Consider the following 27,371-nt stretch of genomic DNA (forward strand, 5'->3'; position numbering starts at 1 on the left):
ATTTACAATAATTATATATATAGTTATTATTCTTCTCCTGGCCGAGAGAAGATATTTTCAACATGAAACCAATGAGGACCAATATTTAGAATACACAAGGAATGCCTAAAATTCAAAAACAAAAAGAAAAATGGAAAAATTGGTAAAAATATGAATAGAAAATTCACAGAAACTGAAACCCAGATGACTAATAAGAATATCAAGAAGGCTGGGCATGGTGGCTCACGCTTGTAATCCCAGCATTTTGGGAGGCCGAGGCGGCCATATCGTCTGAGTCCAGGAATTCAAGACCAGCTTGGGCAACATGGAGAACCCTTTCTCTACTAAAAACACAAAAAAATTAGCCAGGCGTGGTGGTGCAGGCCTGTAGTCCCAGCTACTCGCAGGGGCTGAGGTGGGAGGATGCCGGGAGGTGGAGAAGCCCTGATGGAGCCACTGCACTCCAGACCAGGCAACAGAGTGAGATCTTGTCCCCCCAAAAAACAAAAACAAACAAACAACAAATATATATATATATATATATATATATATATATATATATATATATGAAATGAGGTGTTATAACACATCGAGAATCAGAAAAATGCAAAGTAAAACAATGGAATACTAAAACACACCCTCGGATTGGCAAAAGTTAGAAAGTTGGTGAGCACATAAAGAAAGGGGAACTCTTGGCCAGGTGTGGTGGCTCACAAGTGCAATCCCACCATTTTGGGAGGCCTGAGTGGGCAGATCACTTGAGGTCAAGAGTTTGAGACCAGCCTGGCCAACATAGGGAAACTCCATCTCTACTGAAAATACAAAAATTAGCCGGGCGTGGTGGCGAGTGCCTGTAATCCCAGCTACTCGGGAGGCTGAAGCAGAAGAATCACTTGAGCCCTGGGGGCAGAGGCTGCAGTGAGCCGAGACTGTGTCACTGCACTCCAGCTTGGGTGACAGAACGAGACTCTGTATCAAAACAAAACAAAACGAACAAACAAGAAGAAATGGGAACTCTCCTGCACTGCCGGAGGAAGTAAACACTGGTCAAGCCATTCTGGAAAGCAGCCTGAAAAGTGCCTAGGCAAATTAAGTATACATAGACCCTATAACGGTACAGTCCCACTCCCGGGTGTGTTTCCAAGAGAAATCTTTTGCACGGGTCCATAAAAAGGTATTTTCACAACACTGTTTGTAGAAAAAGAGTTGAAGCCATCCAGCTGTTTATTGCGGCAATATAAATTGGTATAAGGTTTAACTGGTTTCCCTATAGATAGAAGGAGTCAAAAACTCAAATGCCTGAAGGTCCTCATGGACATAACTAATAGGTAAAACTGGCCAACTAAGGACAAGACTAGCGTAAAGAAGATAACCTCTTCTCAGTTCCAGACAACTGTTAGCAGGTGGGACTTGGGGAAAAGAGCTACCCTAATACACCATACTTCTTCAAATTTAAAAACTCCATTGAGTAACACCTTTATTTTATATATCATTAGGTAAGAAAAGATGCTGCCAGTTATAACATACTATATCTCAGTAATATGAAAATGTGAAAAAAAGTGTCCAGTGGTGAAACACGATATTTATTTATTTTTTATTTTTATTTTTTTTTGAGACAGAGTCTCGCTCTGTCGCCCAGGCTGGAGTGCAGTGGCACGATCTCAGCTCACTGCAAGCTCTGCCTCCCGGGTTCACGCCATTCTCCTGCCTCAGCCTCCCGAGTAGCTAGGACTACAGGCGCCTACCACCACGGCTGGCTAATTTCTTTTTTTTTCTATTTTTAGTAGTGATGGTGTTTCACTGTGTTAGCCAGGATGGTCTCGATTTTCTGACCTCGTGATCCACCCACCTCTGCCTCCCAAGGTGCTGGAATTACAGGTGTGAGCCACTGCGCCCCGCCCCAATATTTATTTGTCAAGAGAAATTGGAAATCTTGGTTTTAATGTGAAATATCATCATTTGAAGACATTGTCCTGAAGTGGCAGGTCATAAGGGGGAAAAAAGACACTGAAAGATATATTTTTTTATTAGCCGGGCGTGGTGGCGGGCGCCTGTAGTCCCAGCTACTCGGAGAGGCTGAGGCAGGAGAATGGCGTGAACCCGGGAGGCGGAGAGCTTGCAGTGAGCCGAGATCGCGCCACTGCACTCCAGCCTGGGTGAAAGAGCGAGACTCCGTCTCAAAAAAAAAAAAAAAAAAAAAAAAAAAGATATATTTTTTTAAATTGAAATACTATGTGGGCCAATATTTCTGGAGGGACCCAGGTCTGCTAGTTTGCAGACTAAGCTAGTTCTAAATACAGTCATGAGCTGCATAACAAGTTTCAGTTAACAACCAACCACATATAAGACAGTGGTTACATAAGACTGTAATACTGTATTTTTACTGTAACTTTTCTATGTTTGTTTGTTTGTTTATTTGAGACAGGGTCTTGCTCTGTTGCTCTGGCTGGAGTGCAGTGGTGCGATCTCAGCTCACTGCAACCTCCACCTCCCAGGTTCAAGAGATTCTCATGCCTCAGCCTCCTGAGTAGCTGGGATTACAGGCACTCGCCACCGTGCCCAGCTAATTTTTGTATTTTTAGTAGAGGCGGAGTTTCACCATGTTGGCCAGGTGGATCTTGAACTCCTGACCTCAGGTGATCTGCCCACCTCGGCCTCCCAAAGTGCTGGGATTACAGGCCTCTGGGATTACAGGCGTGAGCCACCACATCCTGGCCGCTTTTCTATGTTTAAATACACAAATACATTGTTTCAACTGCCTACAGTATTCAGTACAGTAAAATGCTGTAAAACTTTGTAGCCTAGGAGCAATAGCCTACACCACCTGGTTTTTGTAAGCATATTCTATGATGTTTGCAAGGCAAAACTGCCAATAATGTGTTTGTTAGAATGTATCCCTGTCATCATTAAGTGACTTATAACTGTACTCGTTCTGATTCTCTATTTGAAGATTTTCAACAATCACCATGGTTCATACTTTCATAAATATTTAGGTCTGAGCCTTTCTTCACCTGAATATAAACCTAGGTTCCAGAACTTTTAACTTTCCTTGGCAGTGGTTTTCAGCTAACTGCTTGGGGAACAAAGTAAGGAAAGCAGGGGGGAAACTACTTTTTAAAGAGTGATATTTCATCTTGTTGAGGGCAGGCATGACTTCCTCATCATTTCCATCTCCTGGGCTCAATTTCTGCCCACTTATATAGCACTGGAATCACAAAAAGAAGACAAGTAATTATGCTTCTTCTTCATAAACATCTCTATCCAGTAGGACATCACATACTTTGCTCAATAGCTCTGGCTGGGTCTGTAATCCTTTTCAAACGACTAGTTAGAACTACCAAGTATGTAAGCAAGAGAGTGAACACTTCAAGTAAGAGTTGAGGAGCATCTCTAGGTAAAACCGTTACTTCATAAAGCGCTCTGATTGGATAGACAGCTGGTAGATTTCAAGACTAAGGCAACAGCATTTCTCAGTGTGGTGGGATGCCCCCCAATTTTATAATCACTTGAGGTGTGTTGTCGAAATGCACATTCCTGAAACCCCAAATCATATTAAAAATTCATCATCTGCATTCCAGCAAGCCCATATCTATGCATACTGAAATTTGAGAATCACTGCTCTAATATATCCATCAGAGTGTGTTTTACAGTGTCACCTAATAACTGCACTCGTAGTCATTCAGAAGGCAACCTGGATACATCACAGGTTATGAAAACTGCTGCAATCCGTGTTATACAGAACCCTGTGGTAACCAGCCCCTCTCTGCATCTCGACGGGGGGATCACTAAGATTACTTCTATGTAAAGAGATATCTTTATCTATACTTTCCTTTCCATCACCCTTCCCACTCCAATACGCCCTTTTTAGAGAATTTCCTGCTCTTCGCCCTCCCTTTTCCCCTGTCTGAGTCCCTCCACCTTAACCCAACCTCCGATCCACCCCAGGCCGCCCCCACCACAGACCACCCCCAGCCAGGGCTTCTCTTTCGTCTCGGGCCCCTGACTCCACAGAGCTAGCGTCAGCAACCGGCTCCCTTCCGCTGTTCAAGGACCCCCAGATCCTCAACACTCCACAGTCACCCTTTTCCACTCCCAATCTTCTCTCAGCTTTGGCTACGCGGCCCGAAAGGTACTCACCATTCCGGCGGTTGCTACTGTCACTGCTCTGGTTGCTAGGGCCCGCGGGGTCAGTGCGCGTGCGCACTTCTCGGCGCTCTCCGCGGAAGCCCCATCCCCGGCAGCGGTCCTTTCTCTCCGCCCTCAGGGTGGTGCGAGCGGGGCATTGTGGGACTGCGTGGCGGCCGTCGGGGTCCTCCTGCCCTGCTGTTGCTGGCTGCCCTTTTGCTTCCTTAGGTCTTAACCCCGCACAGGACTGGTCAGGACCGAAAGCAATTTCAGCTGATCTGTAGTGACTTGCCCGCCTAAAGTTAAAAACCTTAAAACGTCCCCCTAACAACTGCCCTTTTCATAAAATAATGTTCTTAATTCCTTTGCCCTACCGATGGCCTTTCCCACCCTTTTCCGGACGAGGGGAGAATAAGCGGCTTGCTGTAATTTATCTCTCCATCCCACTGAGAATACCAGAGCCAAACTCCACCGATTTTATGTTTCTTTACCCCGGATCCTCCAGGGAGCCAGAGGCAGCTGAAAGCTCGGTTCCACATTTTAAATATCACAAATTGTTGGTTTTAATCGCCAGGGTGTCTTTTTTTCCCCACCTACCAAATGAGCTAAAAATTATTAACAATAATAATAATTCATAGAGGCCGGGCGCGGTGGCTCACGCTTGTAATCCCAGCACTTTGGGAGGCCGAGGCGGGCGGATCACGAGGTCAGGAGATCGAAACCACGGTGAAACCCCGTCTCTACTAAAAATACAAAAAATTAGCCGGGCGTGGTGGCGGGCGCCTGTAGTCCCAGCTACTCGGAGAGGCTGAGACAGGAGAATGGCGTGAACCCGGGAGGCAGAGCTTGCAGTGAGCCGAGATTGCGCCACTGCACTCCAGCCTGGGCGACAGAGCGAGACTCCGTCTCAACAACAACAACAAAAAAAAAAAATAATAATAATAATAATAATAATAATAATTCATAGAGTTGCTAGGGGTATGGAGCAGTAGGGACACACAAATACGCTGCTATTTATAATTGATACAGCCTTTCTGGAAGGCTGTTGGCTGTTCAAAAACTTTTGCACCCTTTGTGATCCAGCAGTTCCACTTCCAGGACATTATCCTGAGCACAGAGAAGTATGTTCAAAGCTTTAATAGCAAAAAAAAAAAAAAAAAAAAAATCAACTCAATTATCAACAAAAGAGAATTGGTGGCCGGGACTGGTGGCTCACGCCTGTAATCCCAGCACTTTAGGATGCTGAGGCGGGCGGACCACTTGACCACTTGAGACCAGCCTGGCCAACATGGTGAAACCCCGTCTCTACTAAAAATACAAAAATTAGCCGGGCGTGGTGGCACGTGCCTGTAGTCCCAGCAATTCCGGAGCCTGAGGCACGAGAATTGCTTGAACCTGGGAGGCGGAGGTTGCAGTGAGCCGAGATCGCGCCATTGCACTCCAGTCTGGGCAACAAGAGTGACACTCCGTCTCAAAACAAACAAACAAACAAAAAAAGAGAGAGAAAACTGGTTAGTAGTATTGAACATCCAATGCAATAATGTACTTCCATTAAAAAAGTACAATTGACTTGCTGAAAGGCATCTATTCACATCCAAAGACAGTCATATTTTAAGTAAAAATAGAAGTTACCAAACAAAATAGTTGGTAGGATTTTCTTTTAAAATTATACATAGTGGCCTGGTGCAGTTTGTTCATACCTGTAATCCCAGAAATTTGGGAGGCCAAAGTAAGAGGATCCCTTGAACCCAGGAGTTCGAGACCAGCCTGGGCAACGTAACAAGACCCTGGCTCTGTAAAAAATAAAAATTAGCGAGGCGTGGTGGTACACACCCATAGTCCCAGCTACTGGGGAGGCTGAAGCAGGAGGATCATTTGAGGAGTTTGAGGCTGAAGTGAGTCCTAATTGTGCCATTGCACTCCACCCTGGGCAACAGAGCCAGACCCTGTCTCTAAAACAAAAAACAAAACAAAAAAATGGAAAAGTTATACATAGTACACACACGTATATAAACATATATCTAAAAGGATATTATGAGGGTTTAATGTTTGCTGTGGACTGAGTGGTGGTACACCAAAATTCATATGTAGTGATCTGGTGAGTTTAAGTTCTTTGATACTTTCTGAGAGGTCTGGGGGATACCTAAATTTTAAGCTTTAAAACTGGAAGAGTCAATTTCTATGTTTATTTAAAAAAAAAACTGCCTATGGGACTATTGGATAGGTTTCAAAATCTTGGTACACTTCACATAAAGAACATTTTGAGTTGCAGATTGTCAAAGGTTAAAAACATTCACACAGAAAATAAAAGAATTATATAACTTGGACCCTTCTTTTGTTCTTTCATATCCTACAAAATGACAAAATAGATTCCAAAACCTGTTCACCAGAGAATGTGTGGGTCTGCTTGCTCTTATTTCAGGCCTGGATAAAAGAAGTTGAAAGAAAGTTTAAAAATAGTATTGAAGGCCAGGCGCGGTGGCTCACGCCTGTAATCCCAGCAGTTTGGGAAGCCGAGGCAGGCAGATCACCTGAGGCCGGGAGTTCCAGACCAGCCTGACCAACATGGAGAAAGCCGGTCTCTACTAAAAATACAAAATTAGTTGGGCGTGGTGGCGCATACCTGTAATCCCAGTTACTCTGGAGGCTGAGGCAGGAGAATCGCTTGAACCCTGGAGGTGGAGGTTACAGTGAGCCAAGATCGCACCATTGCACTCCAGCCTGGGCAACAAGAGTGAAACTCTGTCTCAAAAATAAATAAATAAACAAACAGTATTGAAACAGTGTCCCCTAATTCAGAATATCTAGCAGACCCTTTGAAAAGTATAAGTAAAATACTGTTAAAGGATACAAAACAGAACCAAATACAATATGTTAAGAAATCTTTAACTTATAGGGCTGGGCACAGTGGCTCACACCTGTAATCCCAGCACTTTGGGAGGCCAAGGCAGGCAGATCACTTGAGGTCAGGAGTTCGAGACTAGCCTGTCCAATGTGGCAAAACCCTGTCTCCACTAAAAACACAAAAATTAGCTGGGCATGGTGGCTTATGCCTGTACTCCCAGCTACTCGAATGGCTGAGGCAGGAGAATTGCCTGAACCCAGGAGGCAGAGGTTGCAGTGAGCCAAGATTACGCCACTGTACTCTAGCATGGGCGACAGAACGAGAACCTGTCTCAAAACAAAGAAATCTTTAATTTTTAAACAAAAATGTGGACCAAACAAAAGAGAAGAAAAAATTGTCACATTTAAGAAATGAGTTAGAGATTAAGCAAAATAGTTAAAAGTTACATACCTTAAAATTTTAAAAAAAGAACGTAAACCCTAGGATAGGCACTAATTCTTAAGGTTGTTTATATAATAGAGAAGTTTATCAATTCAAATTAGAATTAGCTGACTGGGTGCAGTGGCTCATACCTGTAATCCCAGCACTTTGGGAGGCCAAGACAGGAGGATGGCTTGAGGCTGGGAGTTCAAGACCAGGCAGGGTAACATAGCAAGACCCCATATTTAACAAAAAAGAAAAGAAAAGAAAAATTAGCTGGGCATGGCAGCGTGAGCCTGTAGTACCAGCTACTCAGGAGGCTGAAGTGGAAGAATCACTTGAGCCCGGAAGGTCAAGGCTGCAGTGAGCCATGATCATGCCACTGCATTCCAGCCTGGGCAACAGAGCGAGACTCTGTCTCAAAAAAATAAATAAATAAAAAATAAAATAAACCTTGACCAGGCATGATGGCTTATGCACTGCATTGCAGCCTGGGCAACATTAAACCTCTTTTTAAAATTTTACACAAGGTCCGGGCGTGGTGGCTCGCGCCTGTAATCCCAGCACTTTGGGAGACCAAGGCAGGTGGATCACCGGAGGTCAGGAGTTTGAGACCAGCCCGGCCAATGTGGTGAAACCCCATCTCTACTAAAAATACAAAAATTAGCCGGGCATTGTGGTACATGCCTGTAGTTCCAGCTACTCAGGAGGCTGAGGGAAGATAATCGCTTGAACCCAGGAGGTGGAGGTTGCAGTGAGCCGAGATCGCGCCACTGCACTCCACCCTGGGTGACAAAAGCGAGACTCAGACACACACACAAAAAAATCTTACACAAAATCCCCTGAAATCAGGAAGTGGTGTGTGTGAGTTTATACACACACACACACACACACCTTTTTTTCATTTTTTGGAGACAATGTCTCACTTGGTTGCCCAGGCTAGATAGGCTGGCATGTAGTGGTGTGATCACAGCTCACTGTAGCCTCAACCCCACAGGCTCAGACAATCCTCCTGCCTCAGCCTCCCAAATAGCTAGGACTACAGGCATGTGTTACCACCCCCAGCTAAATTTTAAATTTTTTTGTAGAGACTGGGGTCTTGCTATGTTGTCCAGGCTGGTCTTGAACTCCTGAGCTCAAGCAATCCTCCCACTGTGGCCTCCCAAAGTGCTAGGATTACAGACCTAAACCACCTCACCAAAACCTGTATTTTTTCTTGATGTTAATAATTTGAAACTTGTATTCAATTTTAAAAATAATGTTAATTTGGGGGAAACTATTTAATAATACTATAAATTAGGGCAACAACTTTTCAACCTCTGCCAAGAAGACCAATCGCAAACCACCTTTTTTTTTTTTAGATAACAGTCTCGCTCTATCACCCAGGCTGGAATGCAGTAGACCAATCATGGCTCACTGCAACCTTGGCCTCCCAGGTTCAAGCGATCCTCCCATCTCAGCCCCTCAGGTAGCTGGAACCACAGAAGTGTGCCACCACGCCTGGCTAATTTTTTGTATTTTTGGTAGAGACTAGGTTTTGCCATGATCCCCAGGCTGGTTTTGAACTGCTGAGCTCAAGCGATCTGCCCACCTCGGCCTCCCAAAGTGCTGGGATTACAGGCGTGAGCCACTGTGCCCAGCCGCAAACCAGTCGTAAGCACAAGATTACTGATCAACCAAAATCCGAGTCTAGTAATTAATATCGTTACCTTTCCCTTCAAATACTTAAAAACAAATGGCAACTGCAAAACTAAAACTAAATTATAATGAGGACCAGAACTTTTAACATGTTTCAATTCTATACATTTTAAGTGTTTAGAGTACAAACTCATAACTTCATCTAAGATTATTCTAACAAGTTAAAGCTCACCCACAAACTGTAATTAAGTTTTTGGTGGAGAAAGTGGAAGGTGGAAGGGATAAACTCTGTCTTTCTCTCAGATAATTACATTGTCTACATGTGTAATTATCAATTTGCAACTAGAACCTAGACCCTGCCTGTTTTAAAATGTAATTTTAAACAAAAGTGTGAAGGAAAGTTTTAAAATTATACCGAGATAAGGGAACTTTCGAGAATCAAAGCAAGTGTTTCTCGGTAATTAGTTGCCATTCTAAAGACAAATGTCTTAGAGTTCCCAACTTTCTCTAAAGATCCGGGAACAAGGTGCAGCTAGACACATATCAAAATCTGATTAACAGCAGAAAATATTCTGTGACTTCAGTCCACCACCAACTAGCCTCTGAGTCATCCTATTAGAATTCACTCTAGCCTCTGACTATTATGAGAAAATTATCATAACCCAATGGTTCCTCATCACAAAACCAGGGGCCTATATGCATGTATTCACCCCAGTCAAAACATATCTAAAACGGCTGGGCGCGATGGCTCACGCCTGTAATCCCAACAAGGGATTCGCAGTTGCCATTTGTTTTTAAGTATTTGGGAGGCTCAGGTGGGTGGATCATTTGAGGTCAGGAGTTTGAGACCAGCCTGGCCAACATGGTGAAACCCCATCTCTACTAAAATACAAAAATTAGCTGGGTGTGGTGGGAGGCACCTGTAATCGCAGCTACTTGGGAGGCTGAGGCAGGAGAATCACTTGAACTTGGGAGGTGGAGGTTTCAGTGAGCCAAGATCAAGCCACTGCACTCCAGCCTGGGCAACTGATCAAGACTCTATCTCAAAAGAAAGAAAGAAACACATATCTAAAACTTCTGGGACAGATATAGCAAACAAATAGTCATACACCGGTTTTTTAGATCTTTGGAGGTACAGAAGGTGGCAGGAAGAGTAGGTGGGAAAGGTGGGTAAGTGGCAGCTTGAAAGCTGGCTTTCAGTTAGCAATTACCTTGAGTTAAAGCTCAAACAAACCAAACATGGAGAAATATGGATAGTTCCAAAGCTGCAGGCTGTGATGAACTTGAATTTAGCATTTTTATTTCTTTTAAAAGCTTGCAGATGACCATGAAAAGTTCAGATCTCAGTCATTTTTTGATAAAAATATTCAGTCTGTCTCTGGATTTGCTCTGAAGCATAACTAAATTTAAGTGTCTAGCCCAGCGAGGCTGCACATTCCTGTAATCCTAGAACTTTGGAAGGGTGAGGCAGGAGGACTGCTTGAGGCCAGGAGTTCAAGACCAGCCTGGGCAACAGAGCAAGACCCCCGCCTCTTAAATAAATGAATAATAAATTTAATTGTCTAGTTAGCCTTTACCCTAAGTGCAACTGCAAAAACTCCAAGATCTTCCAAGACTCAATCTGAGCAATAGCATGAGCTTTGAGCTGCCTCCACTCCCAAAATAGGCACCCTCAATACAGGATCCAGGGCTACAGAGAAAAAAGGACTATAAGGGGGAATCTATTCTGTGGCCAGCACTGGAATAGCTTAAAAGAGTAAAATTTGTCTTCCCATGTTCTTTGAGACACTTCACAGCTATGTCAGTATAAACAGATCTCTTCCAACGCCTGTTATCCTCTCCAACAATAAAAAGGAAATGGGCATTGGCTTTTTCTTTTTTCTTTTTCTTTTCTTTTTTTTTTTTTTTTTTTTGAGACAGAGTCTCGCACTGTAGGCCAGGCTGGAGTGCAGTGGCATGATCTCGGCTCACCGCAACCTCCACCTCACCTCATGGGCTCAAGCAATTCTCCTGCCTCAGCCTCCCGAGTAGCTGGGATTACAGGCATGTGCCACCATGCCTGGCTAATTTTTGTATTTTTAATAGAGACACGGTTTCACCATGTTGGCCAGGCTGGTCTCGAACTCCTAACCTCAGGTGATCTACCTGCCTCGGCCTCCCAAAGTACTGGGATTACAGACGTGAGCCACTGCACCCAACCGGCACTGGCTTTTTAAAGAGGGATATAGCTTTTTTAATAGGCTTGTCCAAGGGGTCTTCCAGTGCTTCTTTAACCGTATACTCCTCAATCAGTGTCAGAGATTCTGTCTAGGTTAAAAGGCAGTCCTAGCAGAATCAAGCTACCACAGTTAGGGCGTAGTTGTGTTTGAGATGGAGCCACTGATGGTTATGACCACAGCTATATTTGGGAGAAAGCTAGCCATGGAAAATGCCAACCCTGCCCCTTTGCCTGAGCCAATCACTCCAATGTTTGGACCTTTGATCTGCAGATTGAAGAAAAAGAAGGCAAACATGGAAAGAGACAAAGGAAAAATGAAGCATAATTGTTAATGGGATCACCAAAGTCCTCAGTAAAGGAAAGTCTTTTTTTTTGAGACGGAGTTTCGCTCTTGTTGCCCAGGCTGGAGTGCAATGATGCAACCTCTGCCTCCCAGGTTCAAGCGATTTTCCTGCCTCAGCCTCCCAAATAGCTGGGATTACAGGCATGCACCACCAAGCCAGCTAATTTTGTATTTTTGGTAGACATGGGGTTTCTCCATGTTGGTCAGGCTGGTCTTGAACTTCCGACTTCAGATGATCCGCCGCCTCGGCCTCCCAAAGTGCTGAGATTACAGGCATGAGCCACCATGCCTGGCCAGAAAGTCTTTTATGAAGTTATCAGACAGCTCTAGTATTTATTTATTAATTCAACAGGTATTTGTTACAGGTATTTTCCAACTCATTAGTAACACTTCCTTTATTCACTCTCTTCTGGAGTAATTCGTTCATTTCTCTCATACCACTCACCTTTGGGTGACTGCACAAATTTAACTGCCTCTTCAAAGCAATCTAAGTTTAAGTCTTTCATGACTGGAGGTAGATCCTCATAGCCAAAAAATGGCAAAGCAGAGTAGCAAAACCTCAACAAGCCAGGAGACTTGCTCGAGATTCACTTAATCCTCCATCACCAAATATATCAATGAGACCAGCAAAAGGACCATCACCTATAACCCAGGAAAGGGAATGAATCTTGGGTTAGATGACAGAACATTTAATGGACTATAGTACCTAGCCAACATTTTCTAAATAAAAATTTGATTGTATAATTTATCTTTTTTAAAAAAAACTACCTACTTGCTTTGAAAAGAAAACATGTGTTTTGGTGGAAATGGATTTATTATTGTGGTTGAAAAAGACATTTATCTGAGCTATTTTGATGCTATAAATGTAAAAACATTTTTACATTTTTTTCCCTGTGAGTTAATCACTGGTAAATGGAAAAAAAGAAAGAAAGAAAAATCACACCAAATATGTGGAAAGTGTTTTGGTTTGAAGTACAAGTCCTGATAAGTCTAAGCAAATAGTTCTGCAAGCTTTGAGTTATGTAAGAATAAAAATCTCTTTTTTTTTTTTTCTTTTTTGAGACAGGGTTTCTCACTCCCATAGCCCAGGCTGGAGTGCAGTGGCATGGTCTGGACTCACTGCAACCTCCACACCTCCTGGGCTCAAGCAATTCTTGTGCCCCACCGCACCCTGCTAATTTTTGTAGAGACAAGGTTTCTGCCATGTTGGCCAGGCTGGTCTCGAACTCCTGACCTCAGGTGATCCACCCACCTCAGCCTCCCAAAGTGCTGGGATTACAGGGGTAAGCCACCGTGCTGGCCGGATGTCTGCTTTTGTTTGTTCGTTTGTTTGTTTGAGAGACAGAGTCTTGCTCTGTTGCCCAGGCTGAGGCACAGTGGTGCAATCTTAGCTCACTACAACCTCCGCCTGCCAGGTTCAAGCGATTCTCCTGCCTCAGCTTCCCAAGTAGCTGGGACTACAGGCGTTTGCCACCACGCCCAGCTAATTTTTGTATTTTTTAGTAGAGATGGGGTTTCACTACATGTTGGCCAGGCTGGTCTCAAACTCCTGACCTCAGGTGATCTGGCCGCCTCGGCCTCTCAAAGTGCTGAGATTACAGGTGTGAGCCACCGCACCCGGCTGGATGTCTGGTTTTTAGAATGACATTTTTAAAGCCAGGTGCAGTGGCTCATGCCTGTAATCCCAGTACTTTGGGAGGCCGAGGTGAGCGAATCATTTGAGGTCGGGAGTTTGAGACCAGCCTGGTCATCATGGTGAAACCCCAAAAACCCGTCTCTACTAAAAATACAAAAAACTAGCTGGTTGTGGTGGTGCATGCCTGTGATCCCAGCTAGTCAGGAGGCTGAGGTGGGAGAACCACTTGAACCTGGGAGACGGAGGTTGCAGTGAGCTGAGATCGCACCACTGCACTCTAGCCTGGGCAACGGAGTGAGACTATGTCTCAAAAAACAAACAAAGAATCAAAAAACAAAAACAAACCCAGACATCCAAATTTAAAGGGCCCTTTGATTTCTCAATAAATTTAAGATATAGTCAGAGTCACGGAAATCCATAATTTGACAAGGATTAAACTATTTTAAAGGTCTAATGAAGGTGTACTATAAAATAAACTACATGTGTGAAGAGATAGTAAAATGTCAAACTAATATCCTCCCAACGTTGGTCTATTATTTCTCTTTCAACATTCCTGTTGGGGATGTTTTATTCCTTCACTATTCCAAGAGAAGAATTTATCGGCCAATTGTTTCCTGGTATTTTTCAGATATATTCCTTTGTTATTCCAATTAAAGTAAGAGTGGCTGGGCAGGGTGGTGAGATCCTGTAGTCCCAGCTACTTGGGAGGCTGAGGTGGGAGAATCACTTCAGCCCTGGAAGGGAGGTTGCAGTGAGCCGTGACAGTGCCACTGCACTCCAGCCAGGGTGACAGTGAGACCCTGTCTCAAATAATAATAATAATAATAATAATAACAATAATAACAATAATAATAAAGCCAGGCTCAGTTGTGTGTGTCTGTAATCCCAGTACTTTGAGAAGTTGAGGTGGGAGGACTGCTTAAGGCCAGGAGTTCAAGACCAGTCTGGGCAGCATAGCAAGACCCTATCTCTAAAAAAACAAAAAGGTTAAAATGAGGCCATGTACGCCTGTAATCCCAGCACTTTGAGAAGATAAGGTGGAAGGATCACTTGAGCCCAGAAGGTCAAGCCTGCAGTAAGCTATCATGATGCCATTGCACTCCAGCCTGGGTGACAGAGCAAGACCTAGTCTCTAAAAAAATAAGAATTTAAAAAAGAAAGATGGCTGGATGTGGTAGCTCACACCTGTAATCCCAACACTTGGGGAGGCCGAGGTGGGAGGATCGCTGGAGCCCACGAGTTCCAGACCAGCCTGGGCAACATAGGGAAACCCTGTCTCTACAAAAAACAAAAAAAATTTACCTGGGTGGCCCATGCCTGCTGTCCCAGCTACTCTACTCTGAAGGCTGAGGTGGGAGGATCGCTTGGGCTCAGGAGGTTGAGACTGCTGTAAGCAAACAAAAGCATTTAGTGCTAGAAACTTTGCAGCAATCTTATGCTTAATATAGCAAACACGCAGGGTGTATGCTCCTAAGGAATAGCGTATGCAGCACTAGGACTCTGGCGGGTGAGCAGCTGGCAGAAGAAAGGTGCATGAGCAGATGAAATTTAGATCCTAGCCACCATTTAGGGGAACGAATGTTCCACTTGATGTCTAGGAGACAAAATAAAGGGATTAAGGAGCTCGCGTTGTTTTCAGATGACAAACCAGCTAGCAAAGCAAGACAGTCGATTCCCTCACTCTGCTGTCAGGCACTCTGCGGAAAAGGACCCCGCACCTGATGGCAGCAGGAAGATCCCCAGCAGGCGGCCGGCTCGCAGGCGCGCCGTGCGGCTCGGGGGTGGAGAGCCAGCGCTGCACCTGGGCCAAGGCCAGCGCCGGACTCAGCGGCGCCGCCTGCTGGAGCAGCGTTAGGTGGACTGTTACCTGCACTTTGAGGGGGTTTTTCAAGGCGGCCCTCGGCATTCCACTGAGACATGGATCCTTCGAAGCGGCCGGCATGAGGCTCCACAGGAGCCCCATGGGTCCCACGCCTGTGAAGTCGCCGCCCAGAGCCAGGTCCCTGGCCAGGTCCAGCCCCCCGCCGCTGTCCACCTCTTAGTGGGCGAGGGAGTGGAAGAGGTGGCCTCGGTGGCTGACGCCCGACACCTGCAGGGTCACCCGCTTCCCCGAGCCCAAGCCTTCTGCTTTCATAACCAGGCGCTTGTCGGCCAGCCCAGTTTTGGGCGTGACGGTCAGGGTCGCGGCCTTTTGGGAGAAAAAGGACGATGTGGATATTGGCCTCCAGGCCTGAAGGGGGACCCCAGAGGCTCGGAGCGCTGCCCGGGCCGCCCGCCACATGGTGCCAGGACTGTCGCGGCTTTGACCTCCGCCAAGGTCGAGGCGGTCTGGCACTGGCGGCCGAGGTTCCGCGCTGACGAGGAGGGAGGAGGGGGGCCCGGCCTGGCAGGGCGTGGCCCTGTGGGGCAAAACCCTGCAGGGCCACGCGGTGGGACCTGGGCTGGTCTCTGCGGCGCCACTTAGCAACGGGCTGCAAGAAGAGACGACTTCGGCCCAGGGTCCTTTGAACTCCTAGAGGTCCCGTGTGGAACCATCTGGAAGAGGCAGGATCCCCTCGCGAGTTTACCCTGGACGTGTGGCGAATGAAGTTAAGCATTTTTAACCGAAAGTGCCGGCCTCTGGCCGCCTCTGAACTCCCTCACTGGCCACCAGGGGTCACTATTCCCTAAGCCTGATTGAAGGAGGCCAAGTGTGCTAGGGTCCTAACAAATTCCTTTCCTCCGTTTTAAGTAATCTTTGTTCTGGATTAAGAAAGACTATCAAAGTTAAAGTTTAAACGTTTCCGATGAGATACTGAATTGAACTATAAAATAGTAGAGCTTGATAATGGAAACTGGTGAAGAGACACTTCCCCAACTTGAATGCCAGCAAAGAAGTAAAACGAGCCCAGCGGGGCCATAGGGGATGAGCGCAGGAGGCAGCATAAATTTTGCTTTTTCATTCAGAAAGCGAAACTACAGGGCAGCCCGCAGTGGCTCACGCCTGTAATCCCAGCACTTTAGGAGGCAGAAGCGGGTGGATCACGGGAGGTCAGGAGTTCGAGACAGCCTGGCCAATATGGTGAAACCCAATCTCTACTAAAAATAACAAAAATTAGCCGGGCGTGGTGTCAGGCACCTGTAATCCCAGCTACTCGGGAGGCTGAGGCTAGAGTCGCATGAAACCGGGAGGTGGAGGCTGCAGTGAGCTGATATTGTGCCACTGCACTTCAGCTTGGGGGACAGAATGAGACCCCGTCTCAAAAAAAAAAAAAAAAAAAGAGAGAGAAAGCTGAACTACAGATATATACTCTAAGGAAGTAAGTTCGATTGTCCTGTGGCCTGGCACAAGTTTAACAATGTATATTTTTTGTATGCAGAAAAAAAGTACAAGTATATTACATTTCTTTTTTTTTTTTTTTTTTTTTTGAGACGGAGTCTCACTCTGTCGCCCAGGCTGGAGTGCAATGGCGTGATCTTGGCTCACGGCAACCTCCACTTCCTGGATTCAAGTGATTCTCCTGCCTCAGCCTCCCTAGTAGCTGGGATTATAGGCGCAAACCACTGCATCTGGCTAATTTTTGTATTTTTAGTAGAGATAGTGTTTCACCATGTTGGCCAGGCTGGTCTTGAATTCCTGACCTCAGGTGATCCCCCTGCCTTGGCCTCCCAAAGTGCTGGGATTACAGGCGTGAGCCACTGCACCCAGCCAAGTATATTACATTTCTGTTTTTTTAAGAGAGAGAGAAGGCCTTGAACCCACAAAATAAAACCATAGTTTTTCATTCATACATATGAATATTGTATTTTGTATATATATACAAGAAGTAACAGTTCTGGAAGGAAACACTTCAAATTGGTAATAGTAACTATCTTTGGGAGAAGACTGAGATTGGGTAATGAGTTAAGAGGACCTTTCATTTTATCTGTATTACTTGAGTCTTTCACAGTGAAGAATGTATTGATATACGTAATTTAAAATTTGTTTTCCGGCTAGGCATGGTGGCTCATGCCTGTAATCCCAGCATTTTGGGAGACAGAGGCAGAAGGATCACTTGAGGCCAGGATTTCAAGACCACCCTGGGCAACATAACGAGACCCCCATCTCTACAAATTTTCTTTTCTTTTCTTTTCTTTTTAAACCACCACAGCACTGAGTTTTATTAGGGATTTCATTAAGGTTAAATTTCTAGGAATGAGGGAATCCTAGTCAGAGAGCACAAAAGCCCACAAAGCCTCCTCGTATCTCATAGTCAACCACTGGCTCAGGTTCTTTGGAGGGATCGACCCCTCATTCCGCGTACAGATTATTGCAAGGACACTTCTTTGGTCCCACAGGCTGGTAGACAGGGTAAATCACCCCCACCCAGAACATGAACATCATGAAAGCCACAGAGCCGAAGAGCTGTATACACATGATATTCCAAGAAACAGATGTGGGGGACATATCTACATGGTTCCTGATATACATGTCTAGGTGCCAGTATAGCCCCAGTTCAACCTCAGGCCAGGTGGTCTCAGTTATACCACAGATCCCTCTTCTGCTATAAGTGGTCAGGGAGCTTCAGGTAGTCCCCATACCCCATGCCGTCATCCGAATAAGGCTCATAGTCTTCCACAAGCATATTATACTTCTTGGTGGCAGCGACCCGTTCTTCTGGGGTCTTAGGTTAGGGCCCTGGGAGCATGCCCTTGATAATGTGGGAGGCTGTCTGTGCACCCAGTGGCATCATGTTCTGGGATGCCCTTTGCGGCTACTGGACTCCCAGGACCCCAGCCCTGGCCGCCACTATCTTCACCTACTACAAAATTTTTTCAAATAGCTGGCCATGGTGGTTCATGCCTGTTGTCCTAGCTACTCAGGAGGCTGAAGTGGGAGGATCACTTGAGCCCAGGAGTTAGAGGTTGCAGTGAGCTATGGATTGCACCACTGCACCCCAGCCTGGGTGACAGAGCAAGACCTGGTCTCTAGAGATTTAAAAAAAAAAATCGTTTTCTACTATTCTATCTTAATTAAAACGCATGTGTAAAATGAGGTGAATTAACCCAGGTGAACACAGTTTATTAAACTGCTTGTCAAGGAAGAGGGGTATGTATATAAATCCTAAATTTGGGGAGAAATAATCCCATTTTCAAATCTTATCCCACTTACCTATAAATAATTGTCATGTGTCATATTTCTGGATAGAATGTATTTGCCACTGAAAACACATGGCCATTGGACCAAGAGTTTCTGGTTTAGAGCCATCCAACAACTCTGTTTTCTCTGAAAAGTAAGTACCTGCAAGGTACTTTTCTCTGAAAAGCAAGGACTTGTTAAAGTCCTGTCTTTGGTCCTTTGGCCATAAATATTGTTGGGGCTCAGAGAACAATACCCCAAAATGAAGGCCTCAGAAGCGAAAGCTTTTCTTTGACCTTCTCCTGCCACCCTGCTCTGAGTCCCATTCTTCCCTGAGGCTAGCCATAAAAACTAGAATCCCTTTTCTTCCAGGCAGATCATAGAAACCAGAACTCCTTTTCCCTAAAGTCAGTGATAAAACCTCAAAATATTACTGTAATTTTCCCTCTGCCTTTCTGTGTAAAAATTGGCCATAAACAAATGATCTGATCTACCTTATTTGACTGTAAGTCGTGCTTCCCATTCTGAAGAGGGACCTGCCCCACACTCAGAAGGAAGGAATGAAGCTCAGAGAAGCCCAGAAGAATCTAGACATCAGGCCTTGCTGGGTTTCCCCACTCAGCTTAGTAGCATTTATTTGGGGAGCAAACACTACCCAGGCCGGTGGCATGGGGTAAAAGAATTTACCAAGACAGTTGTAGGTAAAGAAAGGCAGATTTATTAGAGAAAGTAGGAAAATACGTTGCGCGAACGTTGCAACAGGCAGGCCAGCAGAAAAGTTGACTGCAAAGAAATAAAGACTTGCTGGGGACTTTATAGAATAATGTTTATGCTGTCTGTTGAAGAGGGATTTGTGCAGTAGCGATAAAACCAAGGTTGCAGTGAGCTAACTTGGAGGGGTCTGGTGATAGTTGGGCGGAGGAAGATTATGAGTTATTTGTGCAGGAGGGCTGGGTCCTGGACCATGAAGAAAGGCAGACTCGTAGTTTATCTGCGTCTTCTTTTTGCTTTCACCTGCTCCCACCAGCCTGACTCCCTTTGTCTAATTAGGACTCCACGTACCCTTTTTGTCTAATCATATTTCTTTTTTTTTAATTTTTTTTTTTTTTTTGAGATGGTGTCTCGCTCTGTCGCCCATGCTGCAGTGCAGTGGAGCCGATTTAAAATTATAAGAAATACGTAATCTGGGGCCGGGCACGGCGGCTCACGTCTGTAATCCCAGCACTTTGGGAGGCCGAGGTGGGCGGATCACGAATTCAGGAGATCGAAACCATCCTGGCTAACACAGTGAAACCTCGTCTGTCCTAAAAAAATACAAAAAATTAGCCAGGCGTGATGGTGGGCGCCTGTAGTCCCAGCTACTTGGGAGGTTGAGGCAGGAGAATGGCATGAACCCGGGAGGCGGAGCTTGCAGTCAGCCGAGATCACGCCACTGCACTCCAGCCTGGGTGACAGAGCAAGACTCTGTCTCAAAAAAAAAAAAAAAAAAAAATCTAAACTTCTCACCTTGGGTTATGAAGCCTGCATCATGTGACCCTAACATACCATTAACTTTCTTGTAGTCCCCTTCATGCAGCTCTGCACTCTTCCAGTCTCTCCTCAAGCTGGAAGGCACTAGAGCCAAATGGTCAGTGAAGGCATGGGCTTTGGCCTTGGACTGACTTAGCTCTCCCACTAACCATGCATGTTTCTTCTCTTGGATCTCCATTTCCTCATCTGAAATAATGATTGTTAATACAGGGATACTTGGGAGATATTGCAGATTTGCTTCCAGACCACTGCAATAAAGCACATATTGCAATAAAGTGAGTCACATGAATTTTTGGTTTCCCAGTGCATATAAAAGGTGTATAATATACTGTAGTCTATTAAGTTACGATAGCATTACGTCTAAAAAAAGTACATACCTTAATGAAAAAACACACCTCTGCTAAATAATGCTAATGATTATCTGAGACTTCAGTGGGTCGTAATCTTTTTGCTGATAGTTTTGCCTCCATTTGAAGGCCGCAAACTCACTAGGGTGGTGGTTGCAGAAGGTTGGTGTGGCTGTGGCAATTTTTTTTTCTTTTTTTTTTTTTGAAACGTAGTCTCGCTCTTGTTGCTTAGGCTGGAGTGCAGTGGCGTGATCTCGGCTCACTGCATCCTCTGCCTCCCAGGTACAAGGAATTCTCCTGCCTTAGCCTCCCAAGTAGCTGGGATTACAGGCACCCACCACCATGCCCGGGTAACTTTTTTGTATTTTTAGTAGAGACGGGGGTTTCACCATGTTGACCAGGCTGGTCTTAAACTCCTGACCTCAGGTCATCCACCAGCCTCGGCTTCCCAAAGTGCTAGGATTACAGGCATGAGCCACCGCTGTGGCAATTTTTTTTTTTTTTCTTGAGATGGAGTTTCACTCTTGTTGCCCAGGCTGGAGTGCAATGGCCCGATCTCAGCTCACCAAAACCTCCACCTCCCGGGTTCAAGTGATTCTCCTGCCTCAGCCTCCCAAGTAGGTGGGATTACAGGCATGCACCACCATGCCTGGCTAATTTTGTATTTTTAGTAGAGACAGAGTTTCTCCATGTTGCTCAGGCTGGTCTCGAACTCCTGACCTCAGATGATCCACCCACCTCAGCCTTCCAAAGTGCTGGGATTACAGGTGTGAGCCACCACACCCAGCGGCTGTGGCAATTTTTAAAACTAGGACTATAGGCTGGGCACAGTGGCTCATGCCTGTAATCCTAGTATTTTGGGAGGCTGAGGTGGAAGGATTGCTTGAGGCTGATTTCAAGACCAACCTGGCCAACCTAGCAAGATCCCATCTCTATCAATTTTGTTTAAATTTAAAAAAATGACTATGTGATATTGTGAAATATATATTTGGTCGTAATCTCGTTTTGTGACATACAACTCCTAAAAGATTTAGAATCTCCAACATGTTGTCTTTTGTGTGCTAATGAGTTGATTGATGGCCGGCAGCCCCTAGGTAGCTTCAGTATAGGGGCTGGTCACCAGAAACACCAAGGCAGGGTTAAAGAGTTGAAGGTCAGACACAGTGGCTCATGCCTGTAATCCCAGCACTTTGGGAGGCCAAGGCGGGCAGATCACTTGAGGTCAGGAGTTCGAGACTAGCCTGGCTAACATAGCAAGACTCTGTCTCTACTAAAAAAACAAAAATTAGCCAGGCTTGGTGGCACCCACCTGTAATCCCAGCTACTCAGGAGGCTGAGGCAGGAGAATCGCTTGAACCCAGGAGACGGAGGTTACAGTGAGCAACACTGCCCTCCAGCCTAGGCAATGGAGAGTAAGATTCCATCTCAAAAAAAAAAAAAGTTTGTTGGGACTTTCAGCCCCACTGTAACCCTACCAAACCTTGGGGAGGAGGGAAAGCATTAAGGTTAAGCTGATCACCAATGGCCAATGATTTAATCAATCGTGCCTAGATGATGAGGCTTCCATAAAAACCCAGAAATGGGTTCAGAGATCTTCTGGATAGCTGAACACATGGAGGTTCCTGGAGAGTGACATGCCCGGGGAGGACATGGAAGCTCTGTGTCTCTTCTCCCAATACATCTCTTTATCAGTATCACTTGTAATATCCTTTATAGTAAACCAGTAAGTGGAAGTAAGTGTTTCCCAAGTTCTGTGAGTCACGCCAGCAAATCAAACCCAACGAGGAGGTCATTGGAACCCCAATGTGAAGCCAGTTGGTCAGAAGTTCCGAAAACCTAGACTTAAAACTGGTGGGAAGAGACTGGTCTTGTGGGACCTACTCCTCAACCTGTGGGATCTGATGTTATTTCCAGGTAGACTGTGTCAGAGTTGAATTGGAGGACACCCAGCTGGTGTCTGCTGCAGAGCTGTTTGCTTGCCTGGTGTGTGGGGAGAAACCTCCCACATTTGGTGAATAACCCAAGTTTCTGTGTTGATTGTTGCGCTGAGTGAGAGTAAGGATAGACTTCTCCTTACTAACCATGAAAGTCCTAGATGACCGGGACTTTCATAGCTAGTGAGGAGAAGTCTACGCCTGGTGCAGTTCTCCCAATAAAAGGCTATTTTGGCTGGGCATGGTGGCTCACACCTGTAATCCTAGCACTTCGGGAGGCCGAAGCGGGTGGATCACCTGAGGTCAGGAGTTCGAGACCAGCCTGACCAACATGACTAAACCCTGTCTCTACTAAAAATACAAAAATTAGTGGGGTGTGGTGGCACATGCCTGTAATCCCAGCTACTTGGGGGGCTAAGACAGGAGAATCACTTGGAGGCAGAGGTTGCCATGAGCCGAGATTGTGCCATTGCACTCTAGCCTGGGCAACAATAGCAAAACTCTGTCTCGAAAAAAAAAAAAAAAAAAAAAAAAAAAAAGGCTGTTTGTCTGTTGTTTAGTGGTTTAGTGTAGCCACCTTCATCAGTTATCTCAGCTAGGTCTTCTGGATAACTTTCTGCAGCTTCTACATCAGCGTTTGCTGCTTCACCTTGAACTTTTTTTTTAAGACAGGGTCTCACTATGTTGCCCAGGCTGGTTTTGAACCTCTGGGCTCAAGTGATCCTTCTTCCTCAGCCTCCAGAGTAGCTGTGACTACAGGCATGCACCATCACACCTGGCAAACTTGCACTTTAACGTTATAGAGATGGCTTCTTCCCTTAAATTTCATAAGCCAACATATGCTAGCTTCAAACTTTTCTACTGCAGCTTCCTAACTTCTCCCAGCTTTCATAGAATTGAAGAGAATTAGGGCCTTGCTCTGGATTGGGCTTTAGCTTAAGCTTGTCCACCCTACAGCTTGTGAGCTCCATGCAGCCCAGGATGGCTTTCAATGTGGCCCAACCCAAAATTGTAAACTTTCTTAAAACATTATGAGAATTTTTTTGCGATTTTCTTAAAGCTCATCAGCTATTATTAGCGTTGTTGTATATTATGTGTGACCCAAGACAATTCTTCTTCTTCCAGTGTGGCCTAGGAAAGCCAAAAGTTTGGACACCCCTGCTGTTTAGCTTAAGGGAATGTTGTGGCTAGTTTGATCTTCTAACCAGACCACTAAAACTTTCTCCAAATCAGCCATAAGGATGTTTTACTGTGTTCACTTAAGTAGGACTTTTAATTGCCCTCAAGAACTTTTCCTTTGCACTCACAACTTGGCTAACTGCTTAGGGGAAGAGGCCTGGCTTTCAGCCTATCTTGGCTTTCTCTATGCTTCATCATTTCTAGCTTTTGATTTAAAGTGAGAGACCTGAGACTCTTCCTTTCACTTGAACACTTAGAGGCCATTGTAGGGTTATTAATTGGCGTAATTCCAATATTGTTTTGTGTCAGGGAATAGGGAGGCCTGAGGAGAGGGAAACAGATGGGAAAGGCCAGTTGGTGGAGCAATCAGAACACACACAACATTTATTAAGTTCACTATCTTATGTGGGTGCAGTTCTTGGAGCCCCAAAACAATTACAGTAGTAACATCGAAGATCACCGTAACAGATATAATAATAATGAAAAAGGCTGGATGTGGTGGCTCACGCCTGTAACCCCAGCACTTTGGGAGGCCGAGGCTGGTGGATCACCTAAGGTCAGGAGTTCCAGACCAGCCTGGCCAACATGGTGAAACCTTGTCTCTACTAAAAATACAAAAATTAGCTGAGCATGGTGGCGTGCACCTGTAATCCCAGCTATTTGGGAAGCTGAGGCAGTAGAATTGCTTGAACCTGCGAGGCGGAGGTTGTTGTGAGCCGAGATCGTGCCACTGCACTCCAGCCTGGGCAACAAGAGTGAAACTCCATCTAAAAAATAAAATAAATAAAATAGGCTGGGTGCGGTGGCTCACACCTGTAATCCCAGCACTTTGAGAGGCCAAGGCGGGTGGATCACGAGATCAAGAGATCGAGACCATCCTGGCCAACATGGTGAAACCCTGTCTCTACTAAAAATACAAAAATTAGCTGGGTGCGGTGGTGCGCACCTGTAAGTCTCAGCTATTCAGGAGGCTGAGGCAGGAGAATCGCTTGAATCCAGGAGGCAGAGGTTGCAGTGAGCCAAGATCACACCACTGCACTCCAGCCTGGCAACAGAGCAAGACTCCATCAATAAATAAATAAATAAATAAATAAATAAAATAATGAAAAGGCCGAAATATTGTGAGAATTACCAAATGTGACACAGAGACACAAAGTGAGCACATGCTGTTGAAAATGGTGCTGATAGACTCTTGACACAGGGTTGTCACAGACCTTTAACTTGTGGAAAATTTAATAAAGCAAAGCCCAATAAAACAAAGTATACCTGTATTTGAAAATTAAAATATGTTAAGTACTTTACACGGATTATCTAATTTAATCACAATAGCCCCATGAAGTAGTTACTATTATTATGCCCATTTCATAGATGAGGCATATAGACAGAAACCCCAGGCTGCACTACTTACCAAACTGTGTGAGCCTGGATTAGGCTGGGATTTATGTCTACTGTAGAAGCATCCTTGAAGATATTACCTGTCTTAGTGCATTTGTATTGCTATAAAGAAGAGTTATTAAAACTAGGGTTTTTTTGTTGGGGTAGAGGGGAGCAATCTTGCTCTGTCACCCAAGCTGGATGGAGTGCAGTGGTGTGATCATGGTTCACTGTAGCCTTGTCCTCCTACATTAAAGTTATCCTCCCACCTCAGCATCCTGAGTAGATGGGACTACAAGTGGGTACCACTGAACCCGGCTAATTTTTATTTAAAAAAAATTTTTTGGGCGGGGCACGTTGGCTCATGCCTGTAATCCCCACAATTTGGAAGGCCGAGGCAGGTGGATCGCCTGAGGTTAGGAGTTTGAGACCAGCCTGGGCAACGTGGCGAAACCCCATCCCTACTTAAAAAAAATACAAAAAGATTAGCTGGATGCGGTGGTGTGTGCCTGTAATCTCAGCTACTCGGGATGCTGAGGCAGGAGAATTGCTTGAATCTGGGAGGTGGAGGTTGCAGTGAGCTGAGATTGCACCACTGCACTCCAGCCTGGGCAACAGAGCAAGATGCCATATCAAAAAAAAAAAAATTGTAGAAATGGGGTTTCACTATGTTGTCTAGGCTGGTCTTAAACTCCAGGTCCCAAGCAATCCTCCCACCTCAGCCTCCCAAAATGTTGGGATTACAGGCATGAGCCACTGGCTCTGGCCAAAAAGAGGTTTATTTGGCTCACGATTCTGCAGGCTGTACAAGAAGCACAGTGCCAGCATCTGCTTGTGGTGAGGGCCTGAGACTGCTTCCACTCACTGCAGAAGGGACAGAGGCATAGCATGTGCAGATCACATGGCAAGAGAGAAGCAGGAAAGAGGGGAAGGAAGTGCCAGGCTTTTTTTCACAACCAGCTCTCAGGGGAACTCTTGTGGGAACTCACAGAGAGGACTGCACCAAGACGTTCCTGAGGGGTTGGCCCTCATGACCCAAACACCACCCATTAGGCCCCACCTCCAACACTGGAATGCAAATTTCTCTTTATTTTTTAGAGAGAGGATCTTGCTCTGTCACCTAGGCTGGAATGCAGTGGCATCATCATAGCTAGAATTCCTGGGCTCAACCAATCCTCCTGCCTCAGCCTCCCAAGTAGCTGGGACTACAGGTGCTTGTTACCATGCCTGGTTAATTTTAAAAACATTTTTAGTAGAAACAGGGTCTTGCTACTTTGCTCAAGCTGGTCTCAAACTCCTGGCCTCAAGCAATCCTCCTACCTGGGCCTCTCACAGTGTTGGGCTTACAGGCATGAGCCACCATGCCCACCGGGGTATCAAATTTCAACATGGGATTTGGAGAGGACAACATCTAAACTATAGCATTACCCTTTATATCACTTAATGTTTCTTAGTACGACTATCTTTGGAAGAAACTGATTTCTAAGTTTGGCTTTTATTTTATGAAAGTTGTAAATTTTGTGTAACTAATTAGGTTTCCTTCTTTGCAGAAACCACTATAAGGCCAGGTGTGGTGGCTCATGCCTGTAATCCCAGCACTTTGGGAGGCTGAGGCAGGTGGATCACCTGAGGTCAGGAGTTCGAGACCAGCCTGACCAACATGGAGAAACCCTTTCTCTACTAAAAATACAAAATTAGCCGGGTGTGGTGGCACGCCTATAATCCCAGCTACTAGGGAGGCTGAGGCAGGAGAATCACTTGAACCCGGGAGGCAGAGGTTGCGGTGAGCTGAGATCGCACCACTGAACTCCAGGCTGGGCAACAAGAGCGAAACTCTGTGTCAAAATATATATATATATATATATATATATATATATATATATATATATATATATATATGCAACAAGAGCGAAACTCTGTGTCTATATATATATATATATATATATGAGACAGGTGGCCACATAGTCACCTCACAGGGAAAAGCAAGCAAATATCTTCAGTTAGTGTATGCCATTTCCAGGTTGCTTTATCTGTAAGGAAGAAATCGAGGTCTAGGGCTGTCCTGCCCTAGTGCTTTTAATACATATAGATACGGAGTCATCATTCTCCTGCATGACTTCTGGGACTACCTTTTTGGCCTTTGCTTTCTCATCCTCCCTGCCACTTTCCTCATATCTTCCTCCTGTGATCTCCCACCCCAAGAGCATCTCCACAGTAGCACGTCCACTTGGGAGTGAGTTAAAGCACAGGCTCCCAGAATTCACATCGTAGAAAATTATACTACACAGGCCAGGCGCAGTGATTCACGCCTGTAATCCCAGCACTTTGGGAGGCCTAGAGGGGCAGTTCGCTTGAGTCCAGGAGTTGGAGACCAGCCTGGGCAACATAATGAGACCTCATCTCTACAAAAATAAAAAGTTAGCCAGGTGGGGTGGTGCATGCCTGTAATCCCAGTCACTCGGGAAGTTGAGGTGAGAGGATCACTTGAGCACAGGAGGTTGAGGCTGCAGTAAGCCATGATCATGCCACTATACTCCAGCCAGGATGACAGAATGAGACTGTCTCAAAAAAAAAAAGAAAGAAAGAAAGGAAAATTATACTACATGGTGAATGACTATACTCAACACAGAGTTTAACAACTGATCAAAATTAGGTTACCTCTAAGGAACTTTTCATTGTTAAGATCTAATGGGCACTTGCTTGGA

General features: G+C 45.3%; 1 protein-coding gene and 1 pseudogene across 2 annotated transcripts in view; both read right to left on the bottom strand.

Moving 5' to 3' along the window:
- Positions 1-4,173, bottom strand: part of DNAL1 (dynein axonemal light chain 1) — a 56,150-nt gene extending 51,977 nt beyond the window's left edge. Inside the window, exon 1 of one of the 2 annotated variants that reach the window (XM_003260733.4) lies at positions 4,117-4,173. Coding sequence is in view for 1 of the 2 variants with exons in the window: in XM_003260732.4 (XP_003260780.2) it covers positions 4,117-4,119 (3 nt within the window). In the remaining variant the exon portion in view is untranslated. The remainder of the gene's footprint in view (positions 1-4,116) is intronic. The other variant, XM_003260732.4, reaches the window with a different exon arrangement.
- Positions 4,174-17,393: 13,220 nt separating this feature from the next.
- LOC100596949 lies at positions 17,394-26,873 on the bottom strand (annotated as a pseudogene).
- Between the last annotated feature and the right edge of the window lie 498 nt (positions 26,874-27,371).

Source organism: Nomascus leucogenys, chromosome 22a (genome assembly GCF_006542625.1).
Source record: "Nomascus leucogenys isolate Asia chromosome 22a, Asia_NLE_v1, whole genome shotgun sequence".
NCBI classification, from domain to species: domain Eukaryota; kingdom Metazoa; phylum Chordata; class Mammalia; order Primates; family Hylobatidae; genus Nomascus; species Nomascus leucogenys.